Source organism: Sapajus apella, unplaced genomic scaffold, assembly GCF_009761245.1.
Source record: "Sapajus apella isolate SASKATOON/1434 unplaced genomic scaffold, GSC_monkey_1.0 scaffold48, whole genome shotgun sequence".
Classification (NCBI taxonomy): domain Eukaryota; kingdom Metazoa; phylum Chordata; class Mammalia; order Primates; family Cebidae; genus Sapajus; species Sapajus apella.
Genome location: NW_022436988.1, coordinates 15,359,307 through 15,386,311, shown reverse-complemented (window position 1 = coordinate 15,386,311; position 27,005 = coordinate 15,359,307). Strand labels below are relative to the sequence as shown.

The following is a 27,005-nucleotide window of genomic DNA, read 5'->3' as shown; positions in this document are numbered from 1 at the left end:
CAGCAGCAGCCAAATAACGATCAGGGTTTTGTAGGGGAGTTTTTAGATTAAGATTAACATTGTACTAGCTAGCCTCTAAGTCCCTTCAAATTCTTAAACTTTCATATTTCTATTTACTTAAATGAGAGCAATTGTTGAGTTGTAGGACAAATATAATTCCAGGGCACCTAACTGTGACTCCCTGTCTTTCTCCTTTTTTAGCCAGAGAACATGGAGAACCACTCTCCCTACTTTCTCTAGCTTTAACCCATTTTTACAACAGGGTTATGTAGATTTTGTAATTTGATTACCTTCAAGATTATTTTGGTTAGTATTTTATACCACAATTTCCCCTCTCAATGTGTTGTGATGTATCCTTCTATAATTTATGTTTCTAGCACTGGCGTTCCTGACATTAAGTTATGTTATTGGGATGTGTTAGTCTTCTACATATTGTATATTGAGAAGAAATGACTTTTTCTGTCTCCTTTTCTATTTCTTTATATGATTATTAAAAGGGGTTCAGGCCATATTTGCTAGCACTACTTTGACTGTAAAACAGTTACCAGGACTTAAAATATATATTCCAAGATCCCTAGGGACTTGGATGTCCAGTGGTTCCATCATGGTCTTTCTCAAGACCTAGAATGTTCTCTAACCCTTAGGTGTTTACATAATAGTTCAGTTGGAATGAAGACCTCATCATCAAGTCGTAGAAGCATTTCGTCCATTCTGAAATGGAGGCTGATGCTTTCAGGAACTTCAGAAGTTCAAAACTTTACTCTTGAATTTCAGGTTCAGCTTGTGTTGTGGAGTAGCATAGTGGGTGGAGCAGGACCCTTTTTTTTCCTTTTTCTTTTTTTGAGATGGAATTTAACTCTTGTTGCCCAGGTTGGAGTGCAGTGGTGCAATCTTGGCTCACTGCCTCCCATGTTCAAGCGATTCTCCTGCCTCAGCCTCCCGAGTAGCTGGGAATAACAGGCATCTACCACCATGCCTGGCTAATTTTGTATTTTTAGTTTAGACAGAGTTTCTCCATTTTGGTCAGGCTGGACTTGAACTCCTGACCTCAGATGATCCACCCGCCTTGGTCTCCCAAAGTGCTGGGATTACAGGCATGAGCCACTGTACCCGGCCCCTTTTCATCTCCTGTTTTGACCTACAAAAATGACAATTCCTGTGAGTCAACCCAGTATTTTCTAGGCAATGAAGCTGTCTTCTCACATGAACCCCAACCACTAAGCTGTCAACCCTAGCATCTCAAACGACTATCAGATGCTACCAGGTGCTGGCACCTGAGGGCTAACACTACCATTGTTCCTGGAAGACATGCCAGTCTGCTTTAATATGTTTAGGGTGGGCACATACCCAGTATTGTTTTCCATCCCATAGCTCAATGCTTTTGGATTAAGGAACTTGAAGCCTTCCCTCTTTTATTGCAGGGAACTCCTTAGCCAGGCTTAATTAAGCAGGGTCCCTGATGATGGTGCATCCAGTTCTTTCTTGTAGAATGTATTATGAGTCTGGACACCTCATACCCTTTGACTTAGAAAGCTTATTAACAATTTAATATTCATTTTTGTGCATTCTGTTTGCTTTTATATCCTTTACATGTCCATAATTTCTACCTCCTGGTAGTTATTAACTCTATTAGACATTATTGTTGGTCAACCAAAGTATCTGCTAGTCCAATATGAAGAAGATGTGCTACTTTGTGTTTACCTTTGAGATGTATCCACAAGTAAAGGATAAGTGGAAACTCTAGATGACTCTTTCAACATTTATTTGCATGGATGGGGCTAGGCACCAGTAAAACTTTTAATTTATATGTATACCTTAATAATGTCCTTTGTAGTTATGAATACCATTGTCAAGATATTCCCCGAACATTAGGGTTTCTCCTCTGTACTCTACCATTTATTTGGAGAAGACACCCCTGCCAGAAGATGCTGACAGTGAGGAAGCCTAGGAAAAGACCAAAAAGAGCTCATGACATCGAGAAGTTAGCCACGTAGTATTGGGCTTAGCAGACAAGCCTGAGCTATTGCACTTTAAATGGAAAATTATCCTCATTATTCTCTACCCAAGCAGAAGAGGTATAAGTAAATGATATTTAAAAGGCTTGGCAATCTTGAGATTTGTTCATTAAGTAAAATCACTGAGCAATAGGACCTGACAAAATATCAAACTAATAATCATTTATGACTATTTATGTTTAGGCTTCAAATGTGATGATCACTATTTCATTTTTTTTTTCTGATTTTAAAAAAATGAATAAAGTGAAATTTGAACGTGGGTATAATCTGTGATCAATCTATAGGAACTCTTAAGACATCTCCGTTTAGAAAGTTCCTGTGAAAGTGCGTTATTACTAGAGCTCAGAACAAGGAAGTATCATTACTAATGATCTCACAGCCAGTTCTAGTCATGTGATTTTTGTTGGGAGAAAATGCTGCAATTTTTTTACCCCAATTGTAGCCCATTTGGTTACTTTTCTCATTCTAGAATATTGTAAAATATTTTGCTTTTAATCAATTTTAAGTCACATTCCTTCTCCCAGTGTTTCTGAGGCTTTCAAGAAGATCTCAACAGAACTTTCTACCTCCTATTTCCCTTCAGTGTGTTACATACTTAAATGATTTTGATTAAAGTTTATAATTTTATTATAATTGTCTGGTGGTATAGTGTTGAGTGGGAATAATGTGTACAAGAAATAAAAATATTCCAGCTCAGTAATTCATTCACTCAGCTTCCTGAGCAAAATGTCATAACAGCAATGGCAAAAGCATAACTCTCTTTTGTTGGGATTATCATAGTTGTATGAGACACAGAACAAAGCATACACATTTATTTTGAATAATCAAAACTTTTTTACACTGTATAGTATCTATTAGGATAAAATGTTAATACTATTTTTTCTGCATATTGCCAATAGTAGAATAATATAGGGAAAACACTTAAATTTTAAATAAATATAAATTCACTGTAACACCTCACTGTTCTCAGATGCAAAATACATTTTTCCTTACTATTTATACATTGTTTTATTGTTATAAGTGTATATGTTTAAGAGTTTGCATACTTTTCTTTCTTCTAAATAGTAATACATTATGATTAGAAATTATTGATTTTCCAACTCCTTTTTTAAAATTATACTTTAAGTTCCGGGCTACATGTGCAGAATGTGCAGGTTTGTTACACAGGTATACTCATGCCGTGGTGGTTTGCTGCATCCATCAACCCATCATCTATGCTAGGTATTTCTCCTAATGCTCTCTCTCCTCCACCTCACCCACCAACAGGTCCTGGTGTGTGATGTTCCCCTCCCTGTGTCCATCTGTTCTCATTGTTCGTGATGTTCCCCTCCCTGTGTCCATGTGTTTTCATTGTTCAACTCCCACTTATAAGTGAGAATATGCAGTGCTTGGGTTTTCTGCTCCTGTGTTAGTTTGCTAAGAATGATGGTTTCCAGCTTCATCCATGTCCCTGCAAAGGACATAAACTCATTCTTTTTTATGGCTGCATGGTATTCCATGGTGTATATGTGCCACATTTTCTTTATCCAGCCTATCATTGATGGACATTTGGATTAGCTCCAAGCCTTTGCTATTGTGAATAATGCTGCAGTAAACATATGTGTGGATGTGTCTTTATAGTAGAATGATTTATAATCCTTTGGGCATATACTCAGTAATGGGATTGCTGGGCCAAATGGTGCTTCTGGTTGTAGATCCTTGAGGAATCACAACACTGTCTTCCACAATGGTTGAACTAATTTACACTCCCACCAACAGTGTAAAAGCGATTTCTTCACATCCTCTCCAGCATCTGTTATTTCCTGACTTTTTAATGATCACTATTCTAACTGGCATGAGATGGTATCTCATTGTGGTTTTAATTTGCATTTCTCTAATGACCAGTGATGATGAGCTTTTTTTTCATATGTTTGTTGGCCACATTTAGAGAAGTGTCTTTTCATTTCCTTTGCCCACTTCTTGATGGGGTTGTGTGTTTTTTTCTTGTAAATTTGTTTAACTTCCTTGTAGATTCTGGATATTAGTCGTTTGTCAGATGGACAGATTGCAAACATTTTCTCCCATTTCTGTAGGTTGCCTGTTTGCTCTGATGATAGTTTATTTTGCTATGTAGAAGCTCGTTAGTTTAATTCGATTTCATTTGTCAATTTTTGCTTTTGTTGCCATTGCTTTTGGTGTTTTAGTCATAAAGTCTTTGCCCATGCCTATGCCCTGAATGATATTGCCCAGGTTTTCTTCTAGGGTTTTTATGGTTTTAGGTCTTATGTTTAACTCTTTAATCCATCTTGAGTTAATTTTTGCATGAGGTGTAAGGAAGGGGTCCAGTTTCAGTTTTCTTTATATGGCTGGCCAGTTTTCCCCACACCATTTGTTAAATAGGGAACCCTTTCTCCCATTGCTTGTTTTTGTTGGGTTTGTCAAAGATCAGATAGTTGTAGATGTGTAATGTTATTTATGAGGCCTCTGTTCTGTTCCATTGGTCTATATATCTGTTTTGGTACCAATACCATGCTGTTTTATTTACTGTAGCCTTGTAGTATAGTTTGAAGTCAGGTAGCATGATGCCTCCAACTTTGTTCTTTTTGCTTAGGATTGTCTTGGCTATATGGGCTCTTCTTGGTTCCATATGAAATTTAAAGTAGTTTTTTCTAATTTGGTGAAGAAAGTCAATGGTAGCTTGATGGGGATAGCATTGAATCTATAAATTACTTTGGACAGTATGGTCATTTTCATGATATTGTTTCTTCCTATCCATGAGCATGGAATGTTTTTCCATTTGTGTCCTCTATTATTTCCATGAGCAATGGTTTGTAGTTCTCCTTGAAGAGGTTCTTCACATCCCTTGTAAGTTGTATTCTTAGGTATTTTATTCTCTTTGTAGCAATTGTGGTTGGGAGTTCACTCATGATTTGGCCCTGTTTGTCTATTATTGGTGCATAGCAATGCTTGTGATTTCTGCACATTGATTTTGTATTCTGAGACTTTGCTGAAATTGCTTATCAGCTTAAGGAGATTTTGGGCTGAGACGATGGGGTTTTCTAAATATAGAATCATGATATCTGCAAACAGAGACAATTTGACTTTTTCTTTTCCTATTAGAATACCTGTTATTTTTTTCTCTTGCCTGATTACCCTGGCCAGAACTTCCAATACCATGTTGAATAGGTATGATGAGAGAAGGCATCCTTGTCTTGTGCCAGTTTTCAAAGGAAATGTTTCCAGCTTTTGCCCATTCAGTATGATATTGGTTTTGGGATTGTCATAAATAGCTGTTATGATTTTGAGATATGTTCCATCAATATCTAGTTTATTGTGAGTTTTTAGGGTGAAGTGGTGTTGAATTTTATTGAAGGCCTTTTCTGCATCTATTGAGATAATCAAGTGGTTTTTGTCTTTGGTTCTGTTTATGTGATGGATTGCGTTTATTGATTTGCATATGTTGAACCAGGCTCGCATTCCAGGAATGAAGCCGATTTGATCATGGTGGATAAGTTTTTTGATGTGCTGCTGGTTTCGGTTTGCCAGTGTTTTATTGAGGATTTTTGTGTCGATGTTCATCAGGGATATTGGGATGAAATTTTCTTTTTTTTGTTGTGTCTCTGACAGGTTTTGGTATCAGAATGATGCTGGTCTCATGAAATGAGTTGGGGGGAGTCCCTCTTTTTCTATTGTTTAGAATAGTTTTAGAAGGAATGGTACCAGCACCTCTTTAATCACAATAAGAAAACATTTTGAAACCTGTGTCTTAAAGCAAATTTTATTTGTATTTTGATTCTTGATTTGTAATAAGGAGATAAGAATTATGAATTTAAAAAGAAAACTTCTCAAATTTTGTACAGTGTGCATGCCTGGAGAAATGAATGCTATAGCTTTAAGATAAGGTAGTCTGGTGATTCACTGCACGAAACAAGATCGATTTGGAGCAGACTTCTACTGTTAGCTTTTTTGAAGATGGATTCTCACGCCGAAAATAACACAACATATTCTAGATAACAGCAGTTTTCCCCCTGAAATCCACCAAAACTGAAGAAAAATCCAAGTGACTGTTCTTAGCAGCTGTGTGGCCTGGAGTTCACTGGGGAAGCTGGCTTCCTGCCGTCCCCTATTCATCACCTGCTTCAAAGACAGCCTGGCTGGCTATAGTTTGCAGGCCAGGTAGGGTGCCATTGTGCACAGTCTGGGAGGATTAGTATCAAAGCTGCGGCAACCAGGCCCTTGGTCTCGGGCTGCCATTCAGTCTAACAGGGAGAGGCTAAGACTGGCCAAGGTCACAGTCTCCAGTGTGGAGTGGACTGGGAAAGGATTCTGAGAATAGAATGCTCTTTATGAAATCATGGTGCAAGCTTGCAGCACAGCAGGTGCCCTTCTGGAACACATAACATCTGTTTATGTTGGTATACCGTAGCTGACAACGAGATAATAGAGCTTTGAAATTTATCATTTTATTTTTAAAAAGACAACTGTATATACAATAATCCAGATGCGTATTTAGCTCCGATCTTTTATTTGTAAATCATGAAGAAAACTGACCGATTTAATTGCTGCTTTTCACATGTGTATATTTAAGCCAAAAGCAAAGCGTACTGACTATTAACCATTTATAACCATTGCTGATCAGAAATACCCGAATTCTTGGGGAGGAAGTGACTAGCATTCAAGATATTTTTTTTCAATGTTCGGACATTTGTGTCAACAGATTGCAGAAGGATTTACTGAATATGCCCAACTATTTTGAATATTAGGAGGTTTGTATAACTACCACCCCCACAAATGAGAGTATTTCAAGGGTGAGGTAATAATGATGCAAAAATAAAAATTTTCAACTTGGACAAATTAGAGAAAAATTAAGCTGTACATGAGTTGTCATGACGACAAGGATGTTCTGTTGATGAACTGTCCTCCTCATTGTCCAATCAGATAGTAGAGCTGAAGCTGGAGCATGAACAGGAGAAGACGCACCTATTACAGCAGCATAACGCAGAGAAGGATAGCCTAGTCCGAGACCATGAACGGGAAATTGAAAACCTGGAAAAACAGCTTCGCGCTGCCAATATGGAGCACGAAAATCAAATTCAGGAGTTCAAGAAACGAGATGCACAGGTAATTATCAATAATATTTGATAAAACGGGTATCTGTTTTTAAAAAGTCATCAGCGTTTAATGTTTTCTTATTATTCTTGTTGATGCACGCTGTTTGATCATTTGCAAATCTGACATATTAAATGTGGTTTTTTTTTTTGTTTTTCTCCCCCCCCAACCCCGAGTTTTGGGATGAATAAAGCCTTAACTACAGAAACCACAGGTAGCCAGATTAAAAATCCCATGGCGCGCTATAACTTGGCCCCCTTTTTTTATAATCTTGTCTCAGTTCCTTTCATGATGGATTTTTTTAAGGTATCTGCCCCTTACCCCTCCCTTCAGCCTTAGCAAATCCTTATGAAATATATTAGCATCACTCCTTGCTTTTTGTTTTAATCTCTGTAGGTAATCAAGCAGCTGTTTTAATATTTGCTTTTCCTTCCTAGTGTTGCTGTTTTCATTAGCCTATATTTGATTAGATCACTCAGATGGTAATTGATAAAAATGACTCCAGAGAAGGGCTATTTCCCATCAGGTCTGTTTCTTTTTCCTGCACACACACATGCCTCCCAGCCCACGTCTCTGTAGTCCCTGTTGGAAGCCATTTGGCAGAATAACCCCCAGCTGTGGTAGCATTTGACTCCTCAAACTTGTGGATGAAATGTGCACTGTCAGCATGGAAAATTATCTTTATGAATTTCAGATGAAAAAAGAAATCTTATTGGATGTGTATCTTTGTGATACAATACGTTCTTTAGAATATATATAATCAAGGGCCTTTAGTGTATCCTCTTGAGATTGCTGTGAAATTGTATTAAAGAAAAATTTAAGAGCAATTGATAACAATAAAAAGATAATGTTCTTTTCTAATAAAACCATATTGTATACTAGGTCTAAATACCTCTTTTTCCATTGAAATCTAGCCATACTAACCACACTAACCACACCACACAACCTTCTTCTTCTAGTTACCCTTCCTCTCCAAATAATACAGTTTTCAAACAGATCAAACCTTCTGTTACACTATGTCTTTCAACAATTTTGTAATTATCTAAATGTAAACACAGTACTAATTAAGTAAGATGTTAATTTTTTGAGTGGACAGCGGGAGGTAGTAAGGCAAAGAATAGGAGTTACTGGTTATTTTTCATTTGACCTTGAGTTGTCTTCTACTTTCAGAGAATGACTGATGCAATATGAATACACTCAGCACAGCTTTTGTTGTCAATGATATACATTTACAGTACAATTATTTTCAACTTGTTTTATGGTGGTTTGCTACCTAAAAATGTAGTCATTGTAGTTGCCACCACAGAATACTCAGGTGGTTCCTGTTAAATCATCGTGTATTATATTTTTGCCACCAACCTCATTAGAGCCTTTATGAAATATATGCTGGTGTTTTGACTTTTAGCCATACAATTTGTCAGGAATATTTCCTAGTTTATATTCTCCATCAAATATGATGTTAAACCTTACCATTGTTTTCCCATGACAAGAGATATGGGTTCCGAGTCAGTGTAGGATTTGTTTGCGTAGTAGAATTGTCTAATGGGTAAAATAAAATACAGTAATTTACATAACTTCCTATTATTTGGGGGCTGTTATGGGAAGCTGATACAAGTGGAGGCCAAATTTAGAGGAAACCTTTGTGATTTTGCATGTGTCGTATCTGCCATGTAGGGTGCGGTTCATCCAATCATAACAAAAGGGAAATTTTAGTAGTATTACGTATAATAAAGCCACGGGATAGTACAATAAGGTTATTAATTGAATTTCTTTCTGTTGAAACATTAAGTATGAGGACTCTATGACCTCCTCAAATACTGTAGTTTAGGATTATGTTGCTCATATTTCGTGTCTTTCTTGGAACGTTTTACTAATTGGAATTGCTGTCAAGGGAATGCCAGTAAGCAATGGAAACAGGCTAAATGCATTCTTGGTCAAAAGGAAAATAATTTTGTGTATGTTGTACTTAGTTGCTCTGAGAGAATACAATTTTAAAAACTTTTAGCAATAAGCTATATTTTAAAAAATCATGTGTACCAAAATGCTCATAATTTTTATTTATCTTTGGTTGTTTATTGAGGATATTTCAGGTAGGTCTTAAATTTTCAAAATATATCTCTTTATGGTTGTGGTCTAAATAATCTAATGTATAATACCTTTTAAGTTCTAAATTCATTGATAAATTTCAAGAAAGCAAAGTAGGCATATCATTTTCAAAATCAAAGATCTTTTTCAAATCACCCTGTTGTAGTTTGATGCAGAACAAACATATATATGAAATGTTGGATTGTATAATGTTAAAAATTTTAATTTCAGAGAGATTTCATTTTCAGTTAATGTGTAGCTATTCTAGTTTAGCAATGGAGGCCATTTTGTAAAAAGGACTTTTTGAAATACTTAGCCAAAAGAACAGTGAAATATCTATTTTGAATACTTTGGCTTCGTATACTGCTTCTCTTCCATCAGATTATTAAATGAGTACAGTTTCCTTAAAGTCTATTTTTGACTTCTTCCAAATATGTAGTACATTGCATGCTGATTAGAAAATCATTATTATAAAGTATAGTTGCCAACCTTAAGGTGAATCATTCCAACTAGGAACTCCCTTTTGGTGAATTTGTTTTATAATATTATAAGTTAATTGTTATGCTAATAATTTCTGTTTTAAGGAACAATGATAAGATATAGAAATGCACCAAGGACAATGAACTATTTTCCTCATTTAATTTGGTTCAGTTAGCTAATCGTTTTATGTGTATGTCGTATTTTTGTTATAGTACTTTGATTTTGAATGGCAGGATATATTATGTTGTGATACTTAAATTTGCTAACATGCACGTTAAATTTTATCTCCATCATACAAGATGTTCAGTCTGGTATCTACCTAAGGTCATGTGTTTAAGAAAAAGCATTCAGATCAGTAGAAATCAAGACTTGTAGATATTTGTAACCTCACTGTCGAATATTCCTTATTTACCAGGTCTTTCTTATTGAAATTATTTTGGAGAATGATTTAATTGATTCGATCATATTTTAATTAGAACATTTCTAAATGTAATCTTAACTGCTTCTAACATGAAAGTTCTACATGTAATTCTTGTTTTGCTTTTGAACTGTGATATAATGAGCGAATTTCTATTGTGTATCCTGTTGAATTAGAAGAAAAATGGAACATAGGTTTCTTGATCCCTTACTTGTCCTTTTAGGGCCCTGAACCATTTAGAGATAGCTTGATGTTTTCCGTTTGTGCCACAGTGAGTGGTATGTGTGAATACTGTAGAGATTGTTGCATAGAACCTTTGTGATCCTCCCCAGAGGGGGCATCTCCATTTTAGGACCACTATGTGACCTGTTGCAGTAGAGACATTCAGACACCTAGGGTAACGAGCAGCCATTGTGTGTCACCATCAGTATCATGCAAATTACATGCAGCAACCTTGCAGAAGGTCATCAGCCAGATCTAAAAAATATATTAAATTTAGCATTTGCATATAGTACAATGGCTTTTGCAAAACATTGGCATCTAAATGCCTTTCTTAATCCCCCACACCGAGAATCATAAATCTAATATGAACAATTTTTACATAATAAATAGACAAATTATCTTGATTTTGCCATACTGATTCACGTTAAGAGCTGAATCTAACACTGATTCCTAAATGTAGAATTTGTAATAATTCTCTTCTATTTAGAAAAAACTTTTCCTAAAAAGATATGGATAGGACAATTTTAATTTTAAAAATTGTATCTCAATTGCATTTCCTTATTTTCCATGCATTTGCGAATTTTGGCCCAAGATAAAAATCTTCATTTATAAACTGAGTATGTACCTGCATTCAGGGGACTGAACATTGGCTACCGTTCTTTAAAGATTACTTCAAGGGGGAATTTAACAATATATATAGTCTGAACATTCTTGCTATACCTATATGCATGGCTTTTGGTCTTTGGTAGCATTTTTCTGGTGAAAACATTTTAATTTTTTTATATGCCAGCTATTACCAAAAGGATCTAAAGCAGCATTTTATAATAAACATACACTTAGAATAACTGAAAATAGTAATTAGGCAATAAATTATATTAACCACCCTAGAAAATGTATACTGAAGAAAAAATATAACAGTTAAGTGGAAATTTTAGCTCTGAGCTTGCCTAGAAGCCACAGCAAAGAGGGAAACATGGTGAATTATGTAATTCTAAATATGTAATGAAAAAAATCATAGCAGTTCTTTTTTTCCAAGCTCTCGGTTCTGAGAGAAATTTATGTCATTAGACTTAATAGAAAGGACATTGACCAATATAGCTGATGATATTTTCCATATGTTAAAACATTGCAAGTAAAATCTGGTGGGGAAACTTTAGATTCTTTAGTACTTTCATAAAATGTAATTACTAGATTTTATTTTATGTGCCAAAATTTTAATTTATTGAGAATATTATTCTCGAATCAAAAAACAATATACCTTAAGAAATAAAATTTTGCAGATATTATGAATCATAAGAAAGTATATTTTAAGTCACAGCCTAGCAAATTTTAGTACAGTTGTTTTATCACTGGGCCAGGAATGCTTACAAAGTGTCTTCATGAAGAAAAACTTAGAAACATAGCTGAGTTTAGAAATTATTTAGAAGTTAATGCCTAATATCAATTCCCAAGTGTGCTACTCTCTTTCTTAGATCTGACTTTTTTGTTCTCTGAGTTTATTATGAAAAACTAGAAAAACAAATTATAAAATCAAATGGTAATTCACTCCAAGAGTGAAAGTTACTTATACCTAGATTAAAATGAATCATATTCTACCTACATAACCAAAATAGTATTTTATCACTGATATTTATTCGTTAATGCCATTTGCTTGGTTCTGAGGTATATATATTTTTGTTTCTTTGGATCAAAGTGGACTGATTGCTTGGAAAAACCAAGCTATGTAAACTCCATTTTTCCCCCAGCCTAATGAGGTCGTTGCTGTTAATGTGACCCTGTTTTTTATTCTCCTCTTCTCCCTAGTGACACACATGGTCACATCAGAGTGGTGGCCTGGTGTTCCAGCTGTGTACACACCAAGATGTGATACTCATCCCCTGATGGACCGAGTTATTTGTGTTAGAGCAGAGTGTGTTTTAAGTATTAAGTGAGCTTCACTGCAATGTACAGTGTTTAATGTCAGGCATTAGAAGGTTGGTGGGAAAAGTTTTGATCATTCCACTTTCAGTTTGTAAGAAGAAAATAAGATATTTTTGGTGGACTTCTGGTAAAACCACACATTACAATTCTGTCTTTTCTTTAGATGAAGTTTTATAGTATCATCTAAGTGCCCTATTTAAGGTGGCCCAGGAACTTTCTGTATATATTCAAAATATTGATAGTTTTTCATAACTAGGCCATTTTAAAAAGCCTGTGAGGGAAATACTGTTTTTCTGACACCGAAACCTTAGGTCATACAGAATTTTCCAAATAAAGGGGGCAAAATTCTCCGCATATTTCGGCATAGATGCACTGATGTGAAGATCTTTTTTGTTAGTATTCAGTAATTGTGTGTCTAATAGTGTGAAATGTGAATTTAATAATACATTTGCATTGTTTATATATTACTATATAAATTAATATGTAAAATAATACTATTTCTTAAGTTTTTAATTAGCAGAAAATATAGGCAAATGCCATTTTAGGTAAAGCTTACATTTTGTATAGGTGACCAGCTTCCTTTTTCTATTATAATTCTAAAATTCTGTAATTGTTTTCATCCTGCATGCATAAAACTAGTGTATTTGTATCTGTGATTAAACTATTATAAACAATTTAACTCTGTCCTCAACATGGAGAAAATTACATTGTTTAAAAAGCAAAAAATACAAGCTGAGGCAAGACAAATGATTTCTCTAAGAATGATCCATTTGTAGAAGATACACTGTATCTTTAGTCCTGTGCATATTTTTAAAATGTGGCAGTTACCATGGAAACCACATTCTGTGGTATTTGGTCCACTTTTAGATAGGGAGCATTCCTTTTAAAGGCAAACCTTTTAAATAATAACATAAAGTATTCCATTTGAATTAGTAACTTTGTGTCAACTAAAAATGATTGCTTTAAATTCTGTCTTTTGTTCTCATTATACTGAATGGATTTCTTTAGAAACATTAAAATTGCTATTGAAGAAGAGATAATTAAATATGGAAGAGATTTTAAATAGGGAGTAAAATATGACCACTGCGGTGGTGAGAACTGGGAGGATTGCAGGGGACCACAATCATTGTGTACCATATGTTCTGCCAGACATGAAGCTTTTAGTTATATCAGGTGTCTAAGTATCTAGCATTAGTATAGTTAGATTAAGTAATCTAAAGAGATGACCACATCCAACTGTATTCCATTTACAGATAGGAAACCTGTGATTCCAGGACCATCTTTTGCCTAAGGTCACATAACTTGCAAACCAGGGCTTCTTAATCCAAATTTAGTGCTCTTTCTATCATCCGAGAAAGATTTTAGATTTTTGGAGAGACTTGGACATGGCAGAAAAGGAAGAGGGTTATATAGGAATCTTTGCCTAGCATGGAGAGTGACAGTGGTACCCTGCTCCCCTTCTGAGCTTCTCATAGCAATTTGCATTTCCTTCAGTGATTTGCCATATTCGATATTGCTCCAAAGTCATAATAATGCTTGAAAATGCTGTTTGATTTCCAGTTTGAGTAAGTAGCAGCTCCTCCAACAACACTGAGTTTTCATGTTTGTATGTGTTTAACAACAGCAGTAGCAACAGCAACAACAACAACAAATATTTATTGTGTGCTTTCCTTGTGCCAAACTCTCTGCTGGGCTGCTGGGTCCTTTGCATTGCATTCTCTCACACAGTCCTTTTTTTTTTGCGATGGAGTCTCACTCTGTCACCCAGGCTGGAGTGCAGTGGCACAATCTTGGCTCACTGCAACCTCCACCTCCTGGGCTCAAGCGATTCTCCTGCCTCAGCCTCCGGCGTAGCTGGGACTACAGGTGTACGCCACCACACCAGGCTAATTTTCGTATTTTTAGTAGAGACAGGGTTTCACCATGTTGGTCAGGCTGGTCTTGAACTCCTGACATCCTGATCCACCCGCCTCTACCTTCCAAAGTGCTGGGATTACAGGCGTGAGCTACTGCACCTGGCCACAACCCTTTAATACTTGATGAGGATGACATTTTCTATCTTGAAACTCTGTTTTGACCTTTTTACTAGGGTCAGAAGATGACTATATGTATTTTCATTTTATCAATGAGAAAAGATTCAGGAAGCATAAATAAATTGCCCAAGGTTATGTAACTAATAGTGTACTGGGACTCATAGCAAAGTCCTCTACCCCATATGCCTGCTAATGTATGAGCACATTGTTTCTGAATTTTATTTATTCTGCATAAATCCATTATATTTCCAATTTGAATTGTGACTACCTTACTAGATTTAAAATACTGATACTCATAACTCAAACAATATATATCCAAATCATGTATTAGCCAGCAGTTTCACTCTTTCTCCAAGACCACAAGCCATGACTATGTCTTTCTTTTGCGATAAATTAAACTCTAAGGAGATATGCAATTCTTAATATTTTCTTTGGAATACAGTTTCTTCCAACAAATTTCAGAATTTGTAAAATAGAAGAGTGAGTACATTTTTGAAATGGGTTCACTCTTGGTTTTCACATTGTTACTGAAAAAAGAAGGAGTGCCTATAGTAAGACTTCACCCCAAGTGTTTAGGTCAGTGAGGCCTGTCAGTCTTGATAAAAACAGTTTAGGAATTTGCATTTAGTAGTGGTAAAGTATGTTTTTTTGTGAGTGGTTCATGATCTTTGGATTATTTGTTATATTCACATGCTAATTTGGAATATTACATACGATCCATTCATTTTACAGAGTGAATTTTTAACTCTCAGAGTTCAATGTTTGTTAGTATTTTTTTTTTTTTTTTAAGAACCCTGAATGAGGATCCTATTGCATGAGAGAATCCAATAAAAGCCACTTAGAAAGGAGGTCAAAGATTATGAAGTTCAAACCTGGAGACTTTTTCCATACCAAGGGTATAATTAGAAAATGTGTTTCTTCTAGACCCTTCAAAAACAATTTATGTTAATGCAGTATTAGCTTAATTCTAGAGCTATTTGGCTCAAAGTAAAACTTTTGTGATAAATTGTTTTTTAAAATAAATGCTTCAGAGACAAAGCATGATTCTGCATGCAGAATGTCATTTCCATTGACATAAGGAAATATGCCTTGAGTTATTTTTAGCATATTACTCTTCCTTCTCCTTTTCACCTAGGCCTCGATGAAATTACTAGGAATATTGGCAGAAATTATCTCTGAGGAAGTATTGGATGAATAACTCTTCTTCCTTAATGTTTTGGAAAAGTCATTTTTGGATTTCTGACTCAATCGGTTCTGTAAGAGACATCCCTGATGTCTTCATTTGTATATTTGTGGTAATTTTTTTGTGACAGAGAGGTTGAAGCCAAAGTGCAAGAAATGATTGGCAAAATGATGATATCATCAAATGTTCAAAGAGCTGGCAAATTGAAGCTTATTAAACTGTCATTTTGTCTCCCTTTCAGGACTAATTGGAATCATGCCTACTTGCATGATATGAAAGATATTTAACACCTGAGCTTTTTTCATGACAAAAATGTCATAAATTGGTGTCAGGGAGACCTTAAACTCCTATTTGGAGAAGAGAACACAGCATTGTATGAAAATAATAGTCTGTTTTCAAACTACTGTAATGTTTGCGTACAGAAAATATTTGAAAAATATTGTCATTGAGTGGAAAGTTTTAGTTGGGCTTAATTGAGCCCCAGAGTATTGAATCAGTAGGTTAATGTGCAACTTGAGATATTTTTTTAGATGAAACAAATATTAAAATTTAAGGAAAATTATAGTTTTTCACTTAAATTTATTTCACTTAAATTATTAAAATTATAGTTTTAATAATTATTTTAAATTACATCTTGATCTCTTGAGTGTTTTTGGATATTTGTGTATTGGAAAGTTGGGAAAAATCATACGAAATCACAAAGAAACAATACGCAATTAGACTTTGGGGTTTGAAAATGTGTTATTTTTCTGGTTTATTTTGATTTGTTTTGCTTTGGTATGAAATCAAGTATTAGTGAAGTAATACTGAAAACATTTGTAATATTTGAATATGAGTTAGTGGTGTCCTCAGAGATTGAAGTGTCCTGAGTTATGCAACCTGGATGTGGGCCTCTGCCCTTTTGTGAAGGGACAGTTGCAGTGCTGCACTAGTCTTGAGGAGTGTGTGCGTCCTTTCACTGGATGCTGTGGCTCTGTGATGCAGAAGAGCTTTCAGTCAACAGGAGATCCAGTAGTTCAGCCAGGCCTACAGTCTCAAAACAAGGGAATTTTCCAGTGGAAAGACCTGAAAGTCGCAGTTCTTTAAAAAGGTTAACATTAAATTGTTGATTCATTCATCTTAAGTTTGCCCCTTAAGTCAGTATTTATTAAGAAAACAAACCCCAGATCCCTAGGGTCAAGTGGAACCTTATTTATTTTGTTATTTTCAAGGATGTCATTTAATGTACAAAATGCATGTGTTCACCAAATGTTTCCTGAAAAGCTAATTTTTTTGCAATGTAAATGTTATCCTCACTTGTTGGCTAAGATGGTAGCTCCAGTTACAGTGACGTTGGCATGCACAACAAGAGAAGTGGAGTGTGAGGGTTGAAAACTTTTGGTCTTCAATTATCCAAATATTACAGCCAAAGCTGTCATTAGACAAATGCCATGAGTTCAAGAGCTGCAGCCTGTTCCAGGCTCCCCTGTGAAAGTCCTGACTGTGTATAGATGTTTCAGATGTGGGGCAAAATGTAGAAATGCTGTCTTGTGTCTCTAACCACTTCTAGTGGCACACAATTTTAAAAAATCACCGTCTACTGCCATAATGTTGGTGTTTCTTAAAAAAAATTATTCAATTCAGGAATAAGGGTAGCAGAGTAAATCTTCTGAAGAAAAATGATAATTATTAACTGTTTTGATTGCTTTTTGAAATCTCGTCGTTTCAGATTGATATAGAAACAAATGGAACTCTGTAACTTGAACATTTTATAATTATGACTCTTCAAATAATATATAAGTCAAATTTATTTCCATGTAAGTTTGCTATCTAAAAATTAGGCAGAATTCCCCTATGATATCAACTTTCTTCAACTTTATTTCATTAAGATTTGGGGGGTGCCTACCCTGTGCCAGGCCCTAGGGCTGGGGGTGTACACCTTTAGGAGGTTCCTTTCACATCCTGGTTTATGGGAATGTTGCCCCAGAGCTGTACAGGGCATGGCCTATACGGCCATAGGGTATTCCTGCATTGGGTACAGCAAAGAAGAAGGATAGACCAGTACTTTACTCTAAAGAAAATTACAGTTGCATTGGGGAAGACAGATGATAAGACAAAAACCAAATTAACAAGGAGAGGATCACATAGCAATAACTTGTAGGTAGAGAATTAAAATTGAGAGATATGATACAGTGACCAAACGACTGTGTGATTGTGTTAGCTGGCCATCAGCGAAGGCCTCTCCAAGGAATAGATATCTCATTTAAGATCTCATTGATGAGAAGCCAGCCAGACTAAGGCAACAGTTGGTGCAGAGACCCTGTAGGAAAACAAGTTTTGTGTGTTCTCAAAATGAAAAAGGAGACCTGTCTGGCACTAGCATAGCAGGTGTGAGAAAGGGGGCAGTGGGTAGCTGACCTGGGGCTTTTTAAGACCTGGGGAAGAGTTTGAATTGCATTTTAAATGTGATGTGAAGACAGAGGCTTTAAGCAGTAAGATGACATGATTTGATTCATGTTTTTAACAGATCGCTCCATTTGTGAACAGTCCTAGATGCCTGCATGACATGCATATGTCAGGCAGTAGGGCTTGCTGATGGGTTGGGTGTGGGGAATGAGGAGAAGAAGTAGTAAGGGTAACTCCTGGAGTTTTGGTTTGGTCAGCTGTATAGACGGTGGTGTCAAATACGAGGAAGATTGCTGGAGAACAGAAGCAAAAGCAAGAGGTCTTTTCTTGCCAAGCTAAATGTGAGCTGCATGTTAAACATCCATAGGGAAGTGTGTCAGACAGTGAGTTGTATATGCAGGTTAGGATTCCAGAGATGCAAACTGGGCATACAGATAATAATGCATGGGCCCAGATACAGTTACCAATTTCTTACTGAATACTAACATAAAGATGCTGCTCATGGCCAGTCTCTATCATTTACTGTCCCTATAAACCTGAGTTAATATTAGCTAATTACTTCAATACCTCTGATCATTATTTTCCACACCTGTGATATCCATTCATTCATTTAGTGGCATTCATTGAACTCCTACTATAAGCCAGGCCCTATGCAAGTACCTAAGAATATTAAAAAAAAAAAAAAATGGTTTCTCTGTCAAGCTTACAGTCTATGGGGAAACAGTCATTGTGCATCTGTCATAAATGGAGGATACGATGGTTCATACCAACAGATATGAGTAAAGAATGTCTCCCTTTAACATAGAGGATGCATCTTACCATATATCAAAGACTGGGCAGAATAGGAGACAGAGTAACGATAACCCTGGTCAGAAGGACAGGCTCCCCTCATTCACACATTCTTATGAAGGCACCCTTTGCTGATGATATCACCTGATTGCTATGATGATTTGATCAGGCCCTTTAAGGAACTTTCTTTGCCATGCTTTGGTATGGAAGGAGATTAATATCCTCTTGGTTCATTTCTACTGTCTGAAAACATTGACTATTTGCCTGCCCGCCCAGCAGGTGTGTCATCTTTCTAAGAAAGACAGAGGGAGTATGGAAATAGAAGGTTATATCCCGTGGCCTCCTCTAGTGTGCTCATCCTTTAGGCCTACCAGAGTTACAGCGAAGTACAACAAAGTCATAAAGGGGCTTTGATCCCAAGAAAAGTCGAGATGGAAATTATGGGATGTAGGGGCATAGGGTCTCAGGAGGTCATCAGAAAAGGTTCCATTAGAGTAGATATCAGATGCTTTGAGTTTTAAAAAGTGACTAAAATGTCCTATGCAAATTAGAATGGAAAAAGCATTCTAAACAGAAAGAGTAGCGTGATTAATAGATGAATACTTTATATACACCATGTCCAGAAGTCTGGACTGGGTCCCCTTGGTCAGTGATCTCCAATTGGCTGTTTATACCCTCTGCGCCGCCATCTGCAATGTCTCTACCATTCTTCCACTTTAATATTCCACTTGTTACTCTTATTATCCCATTTAGTAATTATTTAGAATGGTGTTTTACCAAGTGGGGTTCACTAGGATATAGGGAGAAAAAACCCAGAACTTCTATTAAGGTGTATTTGAATTTTGTCTTTAAAAATACTTATTTTGTGCAAATTTGTATAATGTATGTAATGTATTAATATAGTAGTGTTACAAGTTTACATATATACATGCGCTGTATATTTTATAATAGGAGTGTCCCCAAAAATTTAGAGACCATAATTATCAACAATTGAAAGTCACTGCAGAATTTTAAGGAGAAGATGAAGAATTAGCAGGCAGTGAGACTGGAGCCTGGGTGACTGGAGTTAGAGTGAGAGATGATGAGGGCTTTAGTCAAGGCAGTGACAATGGGGAAAGTTGATCTGGCAGGGAGGGAGAGAGAACAGGCCCCCAGTTACAGTTTGACATGCTGTAGGACATTTAGGTGTTGATGCTACTTAAGCAAGTAGAAACATAGGACTAGATTTCAAAAGAGAACTCTCCATCTCTATTGAAAATAAAGATTAAAGAAATATGGACATGGATGGTAGTGGATACCAACTGTGAAGATGAGATCTCCTGTACAGGGAAGGAGAATTAGAAGAAAAGGCACACTGCTTAAAGAGAAGGTGAAGGAAATAGAGCTGGACAAGAAGACTGAGAAAGTGGGACAGTGGGTCTAGAGAGAGGCAGTAAACCAAGAGAAAGTGGTATTTCAAGTGGTATTTCAGGAGCCAGGAAAAAGAAACAATAATGCCTAACTTATGGATTATTGTGAGAATTTGGAACGGGCAAATACTTCTGATAACCCTGTCAATATTAGTTTATTTTCCTAAGTTGTGAATTGTGGTTATACAGTGTAGACAGACTACTACACCAAATGAACAACAGTTCATGAACACGGGCTGTTTCTCACCTGATTCTGAAGTGATCGTGGACTTTGAGATCAGCAAGTCCATTTTAGAGATGGAAAACGAGATCCAGATGAAGGAAGCAACTGGGGCCATTACTGACAGACACAGGCAGGATTTTCAGGCAACAGTAAACCTCACTTGTTTAGTGATAATGGGGAGGATTGACTCAACACCCAGCCAGGCCTGCATCTCCAGTCCTGTGGTTGCTCCTGAGAGCAGGAAGGTTTCATGTCCACAGACGACTTTGCCTGTTAGGTACTAAGCAAGGTTTCATACCTCAACTAGGGAAGCAGGGATTAACTGGCATGATCACCCAGTGAAGCACCATCTCAATTCTGGCAGGAAAAAAGGAATAGGTTTTGCCTGGGCCTGTATAAGAGCCAAGCATCTGAGGAACTGACCAGCAGGAGAACATATCTTGGATCAGCTAATGGGAGATAAAGAGCTTCCCTCCACAAGCTCCATGGAAGCTCCTCTAAAGTGCCCAGATTCCTAGACTGAGTCATTCCATGTGAGAATGCTCCTACCCCACATACTTTACAATGCCTGGAATCTGTCCATTACATTGCTTGAAATATCTCTAAGTATAATTTGTTTGGGCTGAGTAACATTCTCTCTCTTTCTTACCCTTTTCTTTATTTTAATTTAATGCATTTGCCTTGAATAGGTAACTTACTAATGCATTCACAGATTCAAAATGGATAAGGATATACAGTAAAATGGATACCTGAATAGATAGTTCCTGAACAGTGTTAAAACTTAAATGAATAATGATATGTGGTAAGAAATGACCATTGTAAAGATGAAATTGTATCTTCCTTCATTTATCTCTTTGTTCGTTCATTTGTGGAATACCTTTGTGAAGCAGTCACTGTGCTAAGAGGAAGTGTACAAAAACAAGACAAAGCCCTCCTCTTCGAGGGTTCTTAGCAGACCAGCTGGCAAGTGAACGTAGCATTATAAGTGTGATGAAGGCTACCTGCCCTGTATCCCCAGCCAGAAGACTGATTGCCTGAAGGAACCGGAGAAGTCTTCATAGGAAAGAGAAGATCTGAACAACGTTGAGCTGGGCAGGAAAATAGCTATCCTACCTACCATATTGTGAAATTATTTCTAATTGCTCCCATCAAGCTGAAATCTATTACACTCAAGAAATGGGGATTTTGATGGATGGAAAGAGTGTAAAGGGAGAAGGAACAGTGGTACTGCAGCAAGATAACCTCCTGGTGGGATGCCCTGGGGGAGTTTTTGTCAGAAGACATGGACACCTGGAGGTGGGTTGGAGCAAGGCAAGAAAAAAAACTGAGAAGTGCAAACTAGGGGGTAGGAAGATGCTTAAGGCAGACTTTACCTACTTTGAAATTGTCCCTAGGGTTAGTGATACCAAAACCTAGTCACCTGGAGACCTGAAAGAGGAAACAGCCCCTCCCTGAGGCAAGTAAGCCCCAAGGTGCTTCTGTTCCAGAGAAAACCTAAGGGGCGGTGAGAGGACCGCAGGTCAGCCTCTTCAGGATCAGGCTGCAGGGCTCCTGCCCGCTGCGACATCTGCTGTCTCTGGGACGCGGGTGCTGCCTACTCCACCTCTCAGCTTCCTAGGTTTCTTGCCTGATCTTACGTGAGAATATCATCCCTGCACCCCAGCCTGAGCCCTAGCACCCCATTTGCTGAGCTGTCTCCATGGGTGTGCCTGCAGCACTGGGCTGACGGTTAGATGCCAGACGCAAACAACTGTACGCTTGTGGGTTTGACCAGTCATGGCCATATAAGATTACAGCATAAGGTTGGGGACAGTACTTACAAGCTGTTGGCCCTGAAACAGTGGGAAATTTCAACATCCACTTTTAAAAGAATGATTATTCTCATTAAAATGTGATTTTGTGATATACAAACATTTTTGGCCGGGCACAGTGGCTTACACCTGTAATTCCAGCACTTTGGGAGGCCAAGACGGGCAGATCATGAGGTCAGGAGATTGAGACCATCCTGGCCAACATGGTGAAACCGTGTCTCTACTAAAAATATAAAAATTAGCTGGTTGTGTTGGTGCACGCCTGTAGTCTCAACTCAAAAAAAAATTTCAATCAGAAAATGATCTAATTTTAAATTTTCTGTATATCATGTCATTTGAGAAAGGAACTATATTACATGCTAGACACCTTCACATGCTTTCTGGGAGGAGGCACTTATGTATTATCTGAGTTTTTACAGATGGGAAGACAGACCCAAGCTCTGCAGCTCTTAAGTGAGAGGGCTAGGATTTGAACCCAAACATGGCTGACTTCAAAGCCATGAACTCTGTCTCCCCTGCACCTCATTATGGTTATAAGTTACAGGCATATCCATTGGTGGGGAAACCTGTTTTCTGTTTTTTTTTTTTTTTTTTTTTCTAGCTACTACTCACTAGAGACTGTGGTTAACATTCATGAATATTGTGAGGGCAATTTCACAGAACAAATCAAATTGAAATGTTAGAGCTATTTAAAAGGGCAAATAGTTTGCAAGTACTCTGAGTTCCTCCCCCAAATCTTAGAAGAGTGTCGCCAGCATTTTACACATAGTATTCCAGCTTTTTTTTTTTTAGTAAGCATTAATATTATATTATAGTTATAGCTGCATTTTTCCCTCTAAGCAACTCTTTCTCTTCTGAACCCTATGGCAGCCCATGGTTGTTTAGATTGAGCTCAGGAATGTCTTAAAACATTAATTTGGTCTGACATGACTTGGTGCACAAATTAATTATTCAGGCACATATTGTTCCATGTACATGAAAAGAAAGAAATTGTAGTGAATCACATTTTAACTACCACATGTGAATTGTAATGTTATTAGCAAACAGACCAGTGAAGTACAAAAGCTGCCAACATATAGTAATCCCGAATTGGGCCAGTCCCACAAAATTAACATAAATATGTGAATCAATCAGAAGAGCTTTGGACTTCCTAGGAAAGTGTCCCTATCCTTATCTAGTTCTAAAAGAATGTGAAATAAACTATTCATTTAACCAAGTATAAAAATATGTCTGCTATGCTGTTATAATCATGTGTCATTAATCAGAAAATACTGCAGAAACTCTGACAAATTAAAAACACAAGGATGTGTCTGCAAGGGTTTTTTAGCCATTAAAAAGCTGCTTCACCTCTCAGGCAAGCTCTTTTATGGCAACTTCTTGCTCAGTGTACTGACATCTTCAAAGGCTCTGACATCTGTCGGCCTTTGAACTACCATTAAAAAATATTATCCCATTTCCATTCTTTTATGCCCATTTTTTTAATTATAGCCCTTCTTTCAAGTTGGGAACATGGTTGGTTTAAATGATGCTGTCCTTTCGTTTTCAGCCACCCAGCTGCGGTTTGAATAAATTGATGTGGAACCAAAGGCGGGACTTTAAAGGAAAAAGGTTTGATGGACTTGGACTCCGAACCAGATGAGGTTTTATGATGAAAAGGGTTTAATCCCAGCACAGGCATTGCTTCTATCAGTTGAGCAGTACAAAGCAATTCATATATATAGGTTCACGTGAAATGATCTATTTTTTTTAACAGCACAGATCTCTTCAGGACTTGCAAATGTGGCATTAGCTAATATTCAGAGAGCTGATTTCCTTTCATCCACCAGAAGCTTATGATTATAGTACAGTTCTCGAATTGGAAATGAGAGCTGCAACACAGATTTAAAGCTGTGCTGTCTGATTTGTATTCAATATACATGTCACTGCAGGACAGGCTAGTCTGGGCCAAGCTGGTTCAATACAAGGAAAAACAGTTTCATCATCTGAGAGTCTTAGTCAAAAATATCACCAGCTAATTAAAACAGCAGTCTCATGACTATTAGCGAGGTGTGTGCTTGATTGGTATCTCTTCAGATTTGACAAGAAGGATTTGAAGATGCAGCCTCTCTTTTATTACATATTCTTGCAGTGTTCATGTGCTGAAGTGCATTGCAGGGTAATGAAGCATCAGCAGTTAATTCAAACCATTTTTTTTTTTAAAAAAAGGAATACAACATAACTTTGAAACAATGACTTATTTTGCATTAAAATAGTTTTCCTTACCCTGTTATTGATCTGGAAAAAATCATTTGTGAAAGCAGATTTCAGAATCGTCTTTGCTCTGTATGCTATTGAATGATAAATATTATCTTGAGCCGAATAGTTAAGTAACTGAATGAGTAGTTTAAGGACATTACAAACCTAGAACATAAATCCAAGTTCACTTTAAAGTAAAAGGTAATAATTTTTAATGATCTAAATGTAAATCAGTATAAATAATCTCAATCCATTAGAAAGTTTTCTCAAGATAATCTGCACCTGCTTTATATTAGAAATCTGCACATGCTTTATATTAGAAATCTGCTATTTCTCAGAATAAAAAAAATGGTTCTTCCATTTACTTGGGAGGTTAGGTACCATTTAATTGTGCAGACTTAATAATTATATGACATTCTTTTTGAGCTCTTCAAATAGAATTTTCATTTGAAACTACAAATTAATATCCAAACTATTTGGAATAAATTCTGAATATGTATAGTTTTAAATGAACAAAACATTAACCCTTTGAGAAAAGTTCTATAGATAACAGTCTATAGTCTATCTCATATTCTAGAATGTTTCATATACTTTTTTTTTCCTCTTTAGAAGAAAACCTGAAATAAGACACTTTTGTATAGATGTATCAGGAAATATATTTTACATACTCCTTACATATTTTCTGTAAATATGTAAGCGTATACTGAATTATATGGAAAAAGTTGGATTTATCGCAGTACAATTCTTGTTCACCCTGTAATTCTGTTTCAGTTCACTCTTTTTTATTACCCTGACTAGCTAGTCTCTCATTGCTTTTCACCAGGTAGCTAGGTTTTCATCACTGCAAATATCCCTTTCATTCTCTTACCGAATTGCCTACATCTTCCCAATTCTTCTCAGTTTTCTTCCTTTTTCTACTTCCACTTATCCACATTAGTTTGTTTTCTCCAGTAGCTGCTCTGTTTCATACTGTATACTAGAGTCTCCCCTGCCCTCTGTCGGTTTTTCTCTATTCATGCTTCTGTAGAATGATTACCTGCATTTCAGTGGCCTTAAATATCAACTGTATGCTAATAACCTCAAAGTTCCCATCTCTCATCTGTGTTCTGTGCTCACATATCCAGCTGCCTCTTGACATCTTCTCTTAGCTTGTTCACAAACACCTCAAAATTCACAGGTCCAGAACTAAAACCTCTCTCTCCCAAACTCCCTCTGTCTATAGATGGTACATTGGTGCTCAAGGCAGAATTTGGAAGTCATTCTTGATTTTTTTCCTTCCTCTTAACCTGTCAGTAAATTCTATAGATTCAGTCCCAAAATTGATCTCCAATCCATTGACTTCATTCACTTCCTTCACTGCCACACACTTGCCTAGTCCAGGCCGCTGTGTAATCTTATAACTGATAATCTTGCCTTCTCTCTTATTTTTCTCGATAGGCATAATAATCTTTTTCTAAAGGTACATTGGGTTAGAAAACTCCGCTGCTTAAAATCCTTTAATAGCTGGCACTTAGAGTGAAATATAAACTTCTGGCCAGGCACAATGGCTCACACCTGTAATCCCAGCACTTTGGGAGGCTGAGGTGGGCGGATCTCAAGGTCAGGAGTTTGAGACCAGACTGGCCAACATGGTGAAACCCATCTCTACTAAAAAAAAAAAAAAAAAAAAAAATACAAAAAATTAACCAGACATGGTGGCAGATGCTGGTAGTCCCAGCTACTCAGGAGGCTGAGGCAGGAGAATCACTTGAACCCAGGAGGCAGAGGTTGCAGTGAGCCAAGATTATACCATTGCACTCCAGCCTGGGGTAACAGAGCAAGACTCTGTCTTGGGGGAAAATTTTTTTTTGAGATATACTTCTTAGCATGAGCTACAATGCCTTGTATGATCTGACATAATCGTTACCTTCCCAGCATCTTCTTTTGCTGTTTCCTATCGGAACACCTTGTTTGTGAACTTTATAGCATTTTTTTTCCGTTTAAATTGCAGATTTATTATTTTATTATTTTAATTGAATATTTATTTATTGTCTGCTCCACGCATAGACTGAAACAAAAGAGACTTTATTAATTTTCCTCACTTCTGTATGCCCTATGCCTACAAAGGTCCTAGTACAGACCGTGACCTCAGCAAACATTTGTATGTGGCTGTATTAATGAAGGCAGACTGGCTGATGAATAAGAGCCACAGAAAAGCCAAGGTAGGGCCCCTTGGGGAGTCAAACTAAGAACTGAATTAGGTCACAGGAAAAGAGGCTCATGGCTTGCTGTGCCCTCAGAGAAGCCACCAACTTTTTATAGTGTTTTGGTTTTGTTTCCTCTTCAGTGGATGGTGGCATTGCCAGTGTATTTATCATTCTCATCCCTTTGAGCTCTCACAACATTTTTAACAATGACAAAGACATATGTATAACATAAGCCTATACTTATTGTAATGTCATTATCATTTGCACATTTGTGTCTTCCAGAGGAGGATCTGTTTTGAATCCCAAGAACCCAGTAGAGTACCTGGCCCAAGTGCCGATGCTTAATCAGTGAATGATCGAACACCAATCGATGCATTTTTTTTTTTAAAGACAGAGTCTCGGTCTGTCATTAGGCTGGAGTACAATGGCACAATCTCGGCTCACTGCAACCTCCGACTCCCTGGTTCAAGCGATTCTTCTGCCTCAGTCTCCCAGGTAACTGGGACTACAGGCACCCGCCACC

General features: G+C 36.9%; 1 protein-coding gene across 11 annotated transcripts in view; it reads left to right on the top strand.

Moving 5' to 3' along the window:
- The window catches only part of CEP112 (centrosomal protein 112), a 641,834-nt gene that overhangs the window by 267,290 nt on the left and 347,539 nt on the right, over window positions 1-27,005 (top strand). For all 11 annotated transcript variants that reach the window (XR_004257837.1, XM_032242004.1, XM_032242007.1 and 8 more), the window contains one exon: window positions 6,933-7,115. Coding sequence is in view for 10 of the 11 variants with exons in the window: in XM_032242004.1 (XP_032097895.1) it covers window positions 6,933-7,115 (183 nt within the window). In the remaining variant the exon portion in view is untranslated. The remainder of the gene's footprint in view (window positions 1-6,932; window positions 7,116-27,005) is intronic.